Here is a 13,755-nt window from a genome sequence, read left to right on the forward strand (position 1 = left end):
AGTGCCGCACTGTCGGAGGGTCAGTGCTGAGGGAGCGCCGCACTGTCAGAGGGTTAGTACCGAGGGAGCGCCGCACTGCGGAGGGTCGGTGCTGAGGGAGCGCCGCACTGTCGGAGGGTCAGTACTGAGGGAGTGCCGCACTGTCGGAGGGTCAGTGCTGAGGGAGCGCCGCACGGTCGGAGGGTTAGTACTGAGGGGGCGCCGCACTGTCGGAGGGTCAGTGCTGAGGGCGCGCCGCACTTTCGGACAGTCAATACTGAGGGAGTGCAGCAGGGTCTGAGGGTGTAACTTACTGATTCAGATCCAGGACAATGCAGTCCTTGAGTGGGAAAGTTTGGAAAAAGTTGCCTTTTACTGAGCTGCATGGCGATCACTCTCATCTTTTGATTTCTTAGCGGGAGACAATATTATCTCGAGAATATTTGAAACTGTGCACATGTCACTGCAGTGTCTGGTTCGAACATTCTCACAGATTCCTGGACCATGTGACCATGCGACCGTGCCTTTATTCAGTTCCCTCATGAAATGAAACAGGAATGTCCTTGGACCAGAGGGGCCTGTGCTTCCAAGTGACTGCAATATCAGGGGCTCTCGGGGCTGTTCCAACTGGCCGGATCTATTCCAGGACGTGTCTATCGTGTGGCTCTCCTCCAGAGTCCTGCCTTTGGCCACCTAACAGGATCCTACCATTGCTATAATAAAATGGATAAACACTGCAGATTTCGGAAATCTGAAACGGGATCAGAAATTGCTGGAGGATCTTGGCAGGTTCTGGCAGCATGTGTGGTGTGTTTGGAGAGAGAAACGGAGTTAGCGTTCGGAGTCCAAGAGACAAAACATCGACTGTTGTTATCTCTCTCCATCATGCAGATGCTGCCAGATCTGCTGAGTTTCTCCAGTGATCCCTGTTTCTGTGTGAAATGCTGGTGACTGGCTCTAAAGAAGCCCCTGTGGTAGAGGACGGGGTTGGGGTTGGCAGCCAGTATTAGCTGCAGGATTGGAGTTCAGAGCACGTATGCCCACAGACTAAGGCAGAGCCAAAGCTGTTGGATAGAGCGGGTTGAGCAGGAACAGAGAAAGGTGCGCACTCTTTGATTCCAGCATGGAGAGGGCTGGGAGCTCTGGGATAAACCTTCTCACAGACAATGTTCTGTCCCACATTCCGCAGGGGAACATCGAGCCCTGGGCCCAGGCATTTCCAAAATACGGAGTCTGAAGATGGACAAGAAAGTTTGGACTGAGCAGATGATTAAGGTACGCAGCCTGTTTTACTGAGGAACTAAACCGAAGTTACTGGAAAAGCTCAGCAGGTCTGGCAGCATCTGTGAAGAAAATAATAATCAGAGTTAACGTTTCAGGTCCGGTGACCCTTCCTCAGAACCCGAAACGTTAACTCCGATATTTCCTTCACAGATGCTGCCAGATCTGCTGAGCTTTTCCAACAACGTCTGTTTTTGTTCCTGATTTACAGTAGCTGCAGTCCTTTCGGTTTTTATTTACCCTGTTTTATTCACTGGGCGTGTGCATCATTGGCTGCGCCAAAGTTCATTTCCCTGTCCCTTGTTGCCCCTTGAGAAGGTGGGGGTGAGCTGCGTTCTTGAATCGCTGCAGTCCATGTGCTGTAGGTAAAGCCACAAAGCCCTTAGGGAGGGAATTCCAGGATTCTGACCCAGCGACAGTGAAGGAACGGGGATATATTTTTGAGTCAGGATGGGGAGTGGCTTGGAGGGGAACTTGCATTGTTCCCATATATCTGCATTCCTTGTCCTTCTAGATGGAAGTGGTCGTGGGTTTGGAAGGTGCTGTCTGAGGATCTTTGGTGAATTTCTGCATCTTGTAGATAGTACACACTGCTGCTACTGAGCGTCGGTGGTGGAGGGAGTGGGATGTTTGTGGATGTGATGCCAATCAAACGGCTGCTTTGTCCTGGATGGTGTCAAACTTCTCGAGTGTTGTTGGAGCTGCACCCATCCAGGCAAGTGGGGAGTATTCCATCACACTCCTGACTTGTGAATAAGCCCTAAGCCCAGTCCCTGTCTCCCTGTGGAGTTTTGCTGATGTATTTTATTCTTTAATCATCAGGAATCCTGTGGCTTTTCAGGATAACAGTTGTCAGTTTTTAGGAAGAACTTCCTTTGGAAGGGATTTCTCTGAAATGCAGAGGATGAGCTGGATAGCTATTCTCTCTCGGAAGGCAGTTTCCCAACTGAGAACTAAACAGGATCCAAAATGAATCCATCACCCCGAGCCCCGAGCCCCTGACCCCCAGAACCCCGGTAAACCGGTCCAATCGATTAACTTTCACACATGACTTCCATAAAGTCCCAATGCCCTTCTATTGACCCCTTAGCCTTAGAGTAAAGGGGAGATCCTTTAGAACGGAGATAAGGAGAAACTTCTTCAGCCAGAGAGTGGTGAATCTATGGAATTCACCGCCACGGAAGGCTGTGGAGGCCGGGTCATTGAGTATATTTAAGATGGAGATAGATAGGTTCTTGATTGTCAAGGGGATCTAGGGTTATGGGGAAGAAAGCAGGAGAATGGGGTTGAGGAACTTATCGGCCATGATTGAATGGCGGTGCAGACTTGAAGGGCTGAGTGGCCTAATCTCTGCTCCTATGTCTTCTGGTCTTATGAAAACTAGCCATCCCCCCAGCCAACCTGTTTCAGTACAACTACAATACTGGTGCCTGCCTTGCAAACCCCATTATAATGCAGAGTTCAGGTATCTCTTCACAAACTTTTCCAATAAGTAACTGTCTATAAGCCTCAAACAAATCCTGAAAGTGTTATTGATAATGACTGTAGTGATTGGAACGAGGTCAGCCAGGTGGACCTCATAGAATATGAGTTCCCTGATTGGGGGCCGTTAACCTGGTCCAGTCAGGGAGCCCTGGCTGACAGATAGAAACAGGTGTATTAGGGGTTCTGCTCACTCTGAGGAAGCCTGGACCAGTGTCACATACTGTGCATCTGTAAATAAAGGGTGACTTAGTGACAGCATACCGGCCTCTCCAGAGTCATTTCAGTGACCCATTGTTGTAACACAGTTGGCTGCACACTGAAATGGCCCGAGCAGGAATCTCAATTCGGGGGTATTAGGGATGGGGAGTAAATGAACAAGAAATTCAGGGTAACCCTGTGGGGTATTAGGTGGGTTTGAGTTGGATGGTTTTGGACAAGTGTGGGAATTGACTCTCTCTCTCTCTCTGCCCCCCCACCCCCTTTCATTAGATGTTTCAATGCATCAGTAATCGGAAAGCCAATCAGTTCTGGGCAGCGAATATTCCCCCCAGTGAGGCCATCAACGAAACGAGCAGCAGTATGGAGCGGAGGCGATTTATCAGCGCAAAATACAGACAGGGCAAATACCGTAAATACCACCTCCTGTTCGGCAACCAGGAAGAACTCAACAAGGTAACTCACTGTCAAAAAACAACGCATCTTCCCAAAGGAATCTCCACTTCCATACACATGGGGTACGATGATGGGGGAAGGGGTTCTGGAGACCACTCCAGGTCTCCCAGAGAGTCAGTGCTGAGGGAGCGCCGCGCTGTCGGAGGGTCAGCGCCGCGCTGCCGGAGGGTCAGCGCTGAGGGAGCGCCGCACTACCAGAGGGTCGGCGCTGAGGGAGCGCCGCACTGTCGGAAGGTCAGTGAAGAGCCTGGAGAAACATAGCAGGATCTGTGGAGAGAGAAACAAAGTTAACATTTCGAGGCCATAATGACTCTTGTTCAGAGCAGTTCGGAAGAGCCAGTAACTGTGATCCACATTGGCATCAGCGTTGTAGTTAGGAACTGTGTTGAGGTCCTGTAAGGAGGATGTAGGGAAGCTTGGCATAAACTGAAAACAGAGCACCTCAGGCTGCAAACTCAGGATAGCTCCCAGTAGCTGATAAAAACCGAAACAATTGCGGATGCTATAAACCAGGAACAGAAACAAGTTGCTGGAAAAGCTCAGCGGGTCTGGCAGCATCTGTGAAGAAAAAAATCAGAGTTAACGTTTCGGGCCTGGTGACCCTTCCTCAGGACAGTATCTGGTGTGTGTTTGAGTTTAGATTCAGGAAGACGGGGCGAATGGCCGTGTGATTTGGAATATGGCGCAGGAGGGAGGTCTGTCAATATGTGGGGTATTGGGACCTTTGCTGGCCAGCTGGGATCACACATGGATGACTGGATACAGATGCACTCATATGACTAGGTGTTGTGTCCTATTGAGGAAGTTAGCTTGGATTGTTGGAGAGGGACGGGGACATGGGAACAGGAGAGAGTTCACACAGAATAGGAACAAAACTGGTTTTGTGAAGCTCGTGATGAAAGATGTTTGGATTATGTACATTAAGATCATATTTTAAATTTTAAAATAATGCCTGATTACTATTGTGAAGAGATCTTATTAAGGCAAACATTAGGTGAAGGAGCAGGTTAGCCCTGTATGTAGAACTGGAATTTGTATTGGAATTATAGAGGAATGAGAGGAGACTTTATTGAAACAAACAAGATTCCTAGAGAATTTGACAATGCAGATGTGGAAAGGTTGTTTCCCCATGTGGGAGAGACTAGGATCAGAGGGAATCATCTCAGAATAAGGGGTCTCCCGTTTAAGACAGAGATGGGGAGGATTTTTTTTCTCTGAGGGGAGTGACTCTGTGGGATTCTTTACCACAGAGGGCCATCGAGGCTGGATCATTCAATATATTCAAGGCTAAGGAGGACAGATTTTTAATTGGGAAGGGGATCGAGGGTTATAGGGAAGTGGAAGTGAGGATTATCAGATTGGCCCATGATGGAGCAGACCCGATGGGCTGATTGGTCTACTTCTGTTCCCACGTCCTTATGGTCTTCCTGAACAGTGACCTTGTCTGGTACATGACAGAGAGTAGGTGACTGTGAGCCCTGGGAGTGTTAATGGAATATTTGTTATCCTGGGGTGGTTTATGACAGGGAGGATAAACCATGAAGACCACTGGCTTGTTTCCAGTTTAGAATAACCAAAAGATGGATCTTTGCTTTAGAAAACTCAGAGACTGTAAGTTGTCGGGGCAGTTCTGACTTTGGTCGGGAGCGAGTATCCAGGGATGAAGTACTGGTTCGCCCACTATAACTTCAAAGTTTGATTTCCACGTTGTTCGGTCACTCCTGATTTTGACCTTATTAACCGGGTATTCCCAGTGGTAGATTCTCCACGGTTTCCGGATCTGGGGACCTTCACCTCAAAGTGTTGGAAAAGATGAGTCTGGAGATGATGGATGTGTCGGTTAGACATGGGGAAATGCAGGGGTATGGGAATGGGTCTGGATGGGATGGGCTTCGAAGGGGTGGTGTGGACTTCGTAGAACCCCTACAGTGTAGAAACAAGCCCTTCGGCCCAACAAGCCCACACTGACCCTTAGAGCATCCCACCCATCTCCATCTCCATCCCCATCCCCATCCCCATCCCCCTATAACCCACCCAATCTACACATTCCTGAACACTATGGACAATTTAGCATGGCCAATCCACCTAGCCTGCACATCTTTGGACTGTGGGAGGAAACCGGAGCACCCGGAGGAAACCCACACAGACACGGGGAGAATATGCAAACTCCACACAGACAGTTACCCGAGGGTGGAATTGAACCTGGGTCCCTGGTGCTGTGAGGCAGCAGCGCTAACCGCTGAGCCACCGTGCCACCCAAAAAAAAAAAGTGGATGGAGCAAACCCCTATTCCAACTCCCTGCTCCAAAAATCAGATTAATATATGGTCCTTAAATAAAGGACGTATCGGATATTAAAGCTGATAAGAACAGACGCTACACTTGACCTTAGCCAATCGGCCGAGAAGCGATTGCTTCACCGTATCTCTGTGAAAACAATTCATCAAAAGACAGGAACCTTGGCTTTGAAAAGCTTGCAAAGAATTGTGTTCCGGCCCCAGTAGAGAACTTTCCAGTGAGTAGGCTCTGCGCATCAGATCAGATATGGCACTACATCAGAAAATAGTATAATTACCAGCTGCTTTATTTATAATTCAATCAGCAAAATAAACATTAAGGACTTGATAGAAAATGGCCAAACAAATTTGATTTTTGTCCTAGACCCTTTTGGGATGAACTCCAAGAAAATAAATCTCTCTGGAGGCTTTATTTCAGTTCATTATCCAATTTTCTATTCCGATACTCGCACCTTTCATTTATCCCTCAGTCAGATCCCCCCTCATCCTTCTAAACTTCATCGAGTACAAACCCAGAGTCCTCAACTGCTCCTCATATGACTAGCCCTTCAACCCTGGGATCATTCTTATAAACCTTCTCTGGACTCCCTTCAAGGCCAGCACATCCTTCCCTAGATACGGGGCCCAAACCTGTTCACAATATTCCCAATGTGGGTCTGACCAGAGCCTTAAACAGCCTCAGTAGTACATATCTGCTCTTGTATTCTAGCCCTCTTGAAATGAATACTAACATGGATGATAGTAAAGTGTAGGCTATGCAGGGTAGTTTGATCTTGGAGTAGGATAATAGGTCGGCACAACATCGTGGGTGGAAGGGTCTGTACTGTGCTGTGTTAATCGATGTTCTACATTTTATTGCATTTGCCTTCCTAACTGTCACCTGAACCTACATGTTAACCTTAACAGAATCCTGAACTGGGACTCCCAAGTCCCTTCGTGCTTCAGATTCTGAAGCCTTTCCCCATTTAGAGAATAGTTTAAGCTTCTATTCTTCCTTTCAAAGTGCCCTCTCCAAGGCCAACGCATCCTTCCTTAGATACGGGGCCCAAAACTGCTCGATTGAGCAGTTGAGAAGTGATCCGATTGAGATATACAAGGCTCTGAAAGGTTTTGGCAGCGTAAACACAGAGAGGTTCTTCCCCCTTATTGAGGAGCCTCAAAACAGGGGTGCGGGCTGGGGCACATTGGGGATGGGGGGTGGAAAACCCGATCATTTTGGGTGTTTGAAATGCGGAGAAATATCTTCGCTCTGAGAGTTGTGGCAGCTCCATTTTTAAGTCTGTGTAAGGCTGGGACAGGCAGAATGTTAGTGGTTTGTGGGTACAGGAAGGTGGGAGTAGGGACTGAACAGTCAGTCTGTAGTTTCTGGTAGAGTCTGTGATGCTCACCCTCATTTATTATGGAAAAGACCCCTCAGACAATCTTCCCGACAAGGGCTGGCCACAGGATTGTCCTGGCACAGAAAGAGGCCATCCAGCCCATCCTGGCTGGTCCTGCAGAAGAGACAGGAGCTGAGAATTGACTGTATTGTAAATGTTAATTGGCCAAATGGTTCCCGAGTCGCAAATATGTTTCAGACAAACAATTGAGGAAATTGTTTCCTGCTAAAATAGAAAGCATCATTTCTCCTCTGTGTGCACATTGCCGTATAATTTCCTGTTTTAAAAATCATTAAAAGCCCACACTTCCTCCTTTCCTCAACCTCCAGGTAAGTAGAACTCGAGTTTCAAGTCAGCCTCCTTAGGCTGCTGGGTAAAAGAACACTAATGGCAGTCTGAGAGGAAAAGGCTTCTCCACATCACCATCTTTAAAGACAGGTATCTGATTTTTGAACTGTGTCTCCCTAAGTTCCAGTCTTTCCCACAAGGGGAGACATCCTTTCACTGTGTCCTGTTCCCTCAGGATCTGTAAATATGTCACACAATCACTCCTCATCCTTCCAAATTCCAATGGGTACAGACCAGGCACTGCCAGTTAATAATGAGACATTGATATGTGTGTGTGTGTGTGTGTGTGTGTGTGTGTGTATGGGGATGTGTGTGTCTGGTTCTGAGGGTGTGTGGGTGTGTACGTAGTTGTGAGTGTGGACTGTGTGCGTGTCTGTGTCTGTGTGTGTGTGTGTGTTTATGTATGTATGGGGATGTGTGTGTCTGGTTCTGAGGGTGTGTGGGTGTGTACGTAGTTGTGGGTGTGTGTATGTGGGTGCGGACTGTGTGTGTGTGTGTGTGTGTGTGTGTGTGTGTGTGTGTGTTTATGTATGTATGGGGATGTGTGTGTGGGGTTCTGAGGGCATGTGTGTCTGTGTGGGTGTGTACGTACGTAGTTGTGTGTGTGTGGGTGTGGAGTGATCAGTCCTGTTAATGCTGTTGGGGAGGGTTTAAACTAATGTGGCAAGGGGATGGGATCCAAACGAGGAGGCTAGAGGACAGTAAGGAGGTAGTAACTAAAGCTTGTAAGGAACTAGATAATGAAGTCAGTTTGACTAAGGGGAAGAGGAGGCAGAGACCAGATGACGAATAGGTGGTTTGAGGTGCATTTGTTTTAATGCGAGAAGTGTAGTAGGTAAGACAGATGAACTTAGGGCTTGGATTAGTACCTGGGAGTATGATGTTATTGCTATTACTAAGACTTGGTTGAGGGAAGGACAAGATTGGCAACTAAATATCCCAGGATATAGATGCTTCAGGTGGAATAGAGAGGGAGGTAAAGGGGTGGAGGAGTTGCATTACTGGTCAAAGAGGATATCACAGCTGCACTGAAGGAGGGCACTATGGAGAACTCGAGCAGTGAGGCAATATGGGCAGAGCTCAGAAATAAGAAGGGTGCGGTAACAATGTTGGGGCTGTACTACAGGCCTCCCAACAGCGAGTGTGAGATAGAGGCACAAATATGTAGACAGATTATGGAAAGATGTAGGAGCAACAGGGTGGTGGTGATGGGAGATTTTAATTTTTCCAACATTGACTGGGATTCACTTAGTATTAGGGGTTTAGAAGGAGCAGAATTTGTAAGGAGCATCCAGGAGGGTTTTCTAGAGCAGTATGTAAATAGTCCAACTCGGGAAGGGGCCATACTGGACCTGGTGTTGGGGAATGAGCCCGGCCAGGTGGTTGAAGTTTCAGGAGGGGATTACTTTGGGAATAGTGATCACAATTCCGTAAGTTTTAGAATACTCATGGACAAAGTGGTCCTAAAGGAAGAGTGCTAAACTGGGGGAAGGCCAACTATAGTTGAATTCAGCAGGAGCTGGAGAACGTGGATTGGGAGCAGCTGTTTGAGGATAAATCCACATTTGACATGTGGGAGGCATTTAAAGAGAGGTTGATTAGAGTGCAGGACAGACATGTCCCTGTGAAAATGAGGGATAGAAAGGGCAAGATTAGGGAACCATGGATGACAGGTGAAGTTGTGAGACTGGCAAAGAGGAAAAAGGAAGCATACATAAGGTCTAGGCGACTGAAAACAGACGAAGCTTTGGAAGAATGTCAGGAAAGTAGGACCAATCTGAAATGAGGAATTAAGAGGGCTGAAAGCAAACAGGGTTAAGGAAAATCCCAAAACTTTTTATTCATACATAAGGAGCAAGAGGGTAACTAGAGAAAGGGTTGGCCCACTCAAGGATAAAGGAGGGAAGTTATGCGAAGAGTCAGAGAAAATCAGTAAGATTCTTAACGAGTGCTTTGCGTCGGTATTCACTGAGGAGAGGGACATGACGGATGTTGAGGTTAGGGATAGATGTTTGATTACTCTAGGTCAAGTCTGCATAAGGAGAGGGGGAGTGTTGGGTATTCTAAAAGGCATTAGGGTGGACAAGTCCCCTGGTCCGGGTGGGATCTATCCCAGGTTACTGAGGGAAGCGAGAGAGGAAATAGTTGGGGCCTTAACAGGTATCTTTGCAGCATCCTTGAGAACGGGAGAGGTCCCGGAGGACTGGAGAATTGCTAACGTTGTCCCTTTGTTTAAGAAGGGTAGCAAGGATAATCCAGGTAATTATAGACCGGTGAGCCTGATGTCAGTGGTGGGGAAGCTGCTGGAGAAGATACTGAGGGATAGGATCTATTTACATTTGGAAGAAAATGGGCTTATTAGTGATAGGGAGCACGGTTTTGTGCAGAGAAGGTCATGTCTTACCAACTTGATAGAATTCTTTGAGGAAGTGACAAAGTTGATAGATGAGGGAAGGGCTGTGGATGTCATATACATGGACTTCAGTAAGGCGTTTGATAAGGTTCCCCATGGTAGGCTGATGGAGAAAGTGAAGTCAGTCGCATGGGGTCCAGGGTGCACTAGCTAGATGGATAGAGAACTGGCTGGGCAACAGGAGACAGAGAGTTGTAGTGGAAGGGAGTTTCTCAAAATGGAGAACTGTGACCAGTGGTGTTCCACAGGGATCCGTGTTGGGACCACTGTTGTTTGTGATATACATAAATGATCTGGAGGAAGGTATAGATGGTCTGATTAGCAAGTTTGCAGATGACACGAAGATTGGTGGAGCAGCAGATAGTGAAGGGGACTGTCGGAGAATGCAGCAGAATATAGATAGATTGGAGAGTTGGGCGGAGAAATGGCAGATGGAGTTCAATCCAGGCAAATGCGAGGTGATGCATTTTGGAAGATCCAATTCAAGAGCGAACTATGTGGTAAATGGAAAAGCCCTGGGGAAAATTGATACAGAGAGATCTGGGTGTTCAGGTCCATTTTACCCTGAAGGTGGCAATGCAGGTCGATAGAGTGGTCAAGAAGGCATACGGCATGCTTTCATTCATCGGACGGGGTATTGAGTACAAGAGTTGGCAGGTCATGTTACAGTTGTATAGGACTTTGGTTCGACCACATTTGGAATACTGCGTACAGTTCTGGTCGCCACATTACCAAAAGGATGTGGATGCTTTGGAGAGGGTGCAGAGGAGGTTCACCAGGATGTTGCCTGGTATGGAGGGCGCTAGCTATGAAGAGAGGTTGAGTAGATTAGGATTATTTACATTAGAAAGACAGAGGTTGAGGGGGGACCTGATTGAGGTCTACAAAATCACGAGAGGTATAGACAGGGTGGATAGCAAGAAGCTTTTTCCCAGAGTGGGGGACTCAATTACTAGGGGTCACGATTTCAAGGTGAGAGGGGAAAAGTTTAAGGGAGATATACGTGGAAAGTTCTTTATGCAGAGGGTGGTGGGTGCCTGGAACACGTTGCCAGCGGAGGTGGTGGAGGCGGACACGATAGCGTCAATTAAGATGTATCTGGACAGATATATGAATGGGCAGGGAGCAGAGGGATACAGATCCTTGGAAAATAGGTGACAGGTTTAGGTAGAGGATTTGGATCTGCGCAGGCTTGGAGGGCCGAAGGGCCTGTTCCTGTGCTGTAATTTTCTTTGTTCTTTTTGTTCTTTGAAGCGTCCCAACCCGAAACGTCAGCCTTCCTGCTCCTCTGATGCTGCCTGGCCTGCTGTGTTCATCCAGCTCTACACTTGTTATCTGGGTCTTTACTCATTAGGGTTTAGAAGAATGAGGGGCTGATCTTATTGAAATGTACAAGAGTCTGAGGGGGCGTGAAAGGGTAGATGTTGAGAAGATGTTTCCCCTAGTGTGGGAATCTCAAACCAGGGCACATTGTTACAGAATATGGGGACATTCATTTAAAACTGAGAAGCGAAGGAATCTCTCCTTCTGGAGGGTAGTGAATGTGTGGAATTCTCTACCGCAGAGAGTTGTGAAGGTTAGATCACTGAGACTATGTAAAGAGGAGGCAGTCAGAGTTTTGAAACATTGGGGAGTTGACCACCATGCAGAGGGGCACAGGGGCGTGCTGAAGCTTGGGGTCGATCAGCCATGACCTTGCTGAATGGCTGGGCAGGCGTGAAATTCCGAATCACTTTCTCCTGCTATTTCTTATGTTTTAGGGCGTTATAGTTTTAACTGAAGGTTAGATGGCTCTGTTCAAATACTGGAAATTGGCAGAAATGGGTGGTGTGACTGGATAGAGAGAGTGTTCAACTGATTGATGGAAGGGCCAATGGCGGGAATTCAGGGCAAGGTCAGGGGTTGCATGCATTTGGAGTTGGTAAATGTCCCGTGTGTTGGTGTGGGCCGGAGGGTGGTGGGAGTCAGGCTTTCTCGTTGTTGGATGTTCCTCTCTCCTTCCCTGATGGAGTACCCTCTGTCTGTCTGCTCCTAGGCTCTGTGTGCAGCGGTAGTTACCGGTGACCTGGAAGAGACCATGTCTCTGGTTTTCTGTGGGGCTGATGTGAGCTGCTTCTCTGGGGACCCTGATCTCCCGTCTCCGGCCGACCTGGCCCAGCAGGCAGGCCAGACTCTCCAAGTGGAATTCCTGAACCAAAACAAGAACTCGGGTGAGTCTGCTGTCCCTTACCTGCACCGCCCTTGAAAACCCGTGGCCATTACACAGGCCATTCAGCCCATCAAGCCTGCTCCTCCATTCTTGATCACAGTCGGTCTCAAACTCATTACTGTTTCCCCACGTCATCCTTTGATGTCATTGGCCTCCAGCAAAGTGTTAGTTTCTGCCTTGGGCTTACTCAATGGCTGGGCTAACTGGGCTAGACAGGTCCAAAGGTTCACCAGCTTCTGAGAGAAGATAAGCCTCCTCATCCCAATCCCAGATGACCCTTGTCCTGAGATGTGCATCCTGAGCTTTCCTCTGTTGAGTGACAGAAACATAGAAAACAGGAGTAGGCCATTCAGCCCTCGGGTCTCCTTCACCATTCCAAATTATCTTGGTCCATCAGTCCTCTGTTCCTTTTCCCAGACCTTTCGATCCCTTTAGCACTAAAAACGATATCCAACTCCTCCTTGAAAACATTCAGTGTTTCAGCCTCAACTGTTTCCCGTGTCAGAGAATTCCACAGGCTCCCCACTCCCTGGGTGAAGACATTTCTCCTTATCTCAGTCCTAAATGGCCTACCCTGTATCCTCAGACTTTCTTAGAGGAAGTAATCTAAGTTTTAGTATCCTAAAGCCCTATAAGAATTCTTTCCGTTTCTGTGAGATTGCCCTAATTCTTCTCAACTCCAGAGAATGAAGACCCAGTCCCCTCTCCCTCTCCTCTTGAGGCAGTCACCCCCCACTTCCCAGGGGTCAGTCTGCTGTGAAATGAAGAGAGCAAAAGTTACCATAGTCCCAGAAGTATGCTCCCTCATTAGAGAGAGACAATAGGTGGTGGTTTAACCTGAGGGTCACCACACCTCAGGTGAGGGGAGAGTTTGAGGAGGTGGGACACTGTCATGGTAACCTCAGCGGGTGTGGGAATTACAGGGAGCAGGTTCCCCCCTGGGTGGGGGAATCTAGAACCAGGGGTCACTGTCTCAGAATATGGGATAGACCATTTAGGACTGAGGTGAGGAAAGATTTCTTCACTCAAAGGGGAGTGAACCTTTGAGATTCCCTCCCACAGAAGGCTGTGGAGCGACCAAGTCACTGAATGTATTTGAGAGAGAGATAATTATTCAAGAGAGAGTATCCCAGCAACATCATGATGTGGTGATACAGGAGCCATTGACCAAACACGGCTATGGATCTCCGTCACCTCACTTTCAGATGAGACATCAAACTGGATCTGGATTTCCCCTCCTCCCATGGCCCTGTGCCCTGGTTAATACTTATCCCTTGATCATTGAAACAGGTTGCCAGCGGATTTTCACAGAGCAGTTTTCGGAATCTTGCTGTGCGCCAGTTGCCTGGTTCAGTTTCTTGCTCTTCACGCAGTGAGTGGCAGAGCTCTTTGGGATATTAATGGCAGGCCCCTGCTCTTGGTTTGTTATGTTGCAGAGACCCCGCGTTTAGAGCTGGGATATTTCGATAGACAGTATTACGTGGCCCCACCATCCATTACACACAACGGCTACCTGTATAAGACAGCATCCATGGGTAAACCAATCACAGAGAGGAAATCCAGAGAAGGTAAGTCATCCGCTTCGCTTGGAGCTTCGCACATTACCAAGGATCCATGATGGAGAGGCTCCCCTTCAACACGGCCCTAATGGTGAGATCCCCCCTTTAACAGGGATCGCCAATGGTGAGATCCC

At 48.0% G+C, this 13,755-nt stretch overlaps 1 protein-coding gene and 1 non-coding gene across 2 annotated transcripts in view; one reads left to right on the forward strand and one right to left on the reverse strand.

Annotated features, from left to right (window-relative positions):
* LOC109921781 (arf-GAP with Rho-GAP domain, ANK repeat and PH domain-containing protein 1-like) overlaps positions 1–13,755 on the forward strand; it is a 67,775-nt gene that overhangs the window by 11,608 nt on the left and 42,412 nt on the right. Inside the window, exons 8-11 of the mRNA XM_048597858.1 lie at positions 1,169–1,254; positions 3,235–3,417; positions 11,889–12,063; positions 13,499–13,630. Coding sequence (XP_048453815.1) covers positions 1,169–1,254; positions 3,235–3,417; positions 11,889–12,063; positions 13,499–13,630 — 576 coding nt within the window. The remainder of the gene's footprint in view (positions 1–1,168; positions 1,255–3,234; positions 3,418–11,888; positions 12,064–13,498; positions 13,631–13,755) is intronic.
* Positions 5,644–5,828, reverse strand: LOC125483412. The gene has a single exon (XR_007262367.1). It is a non-coding gene; the product is annotated as a U2 spliceosomal RNA (small nuclear RNA).

Source organism: Rhincodon typus, chromosome 6, assembly GCF_021869965.1.
Source record: "Rhincodon typus isolate 14 chromosome 6, sRhiTyp1.1, whole genome shotgun sequence".
Lineage (NCBI taxonomy): Eukaryota > Metazoa > Chordata > Chondrichthyes > Orectolobiformes > Rhincodontidae > Rhincodon > Rhincodon typus.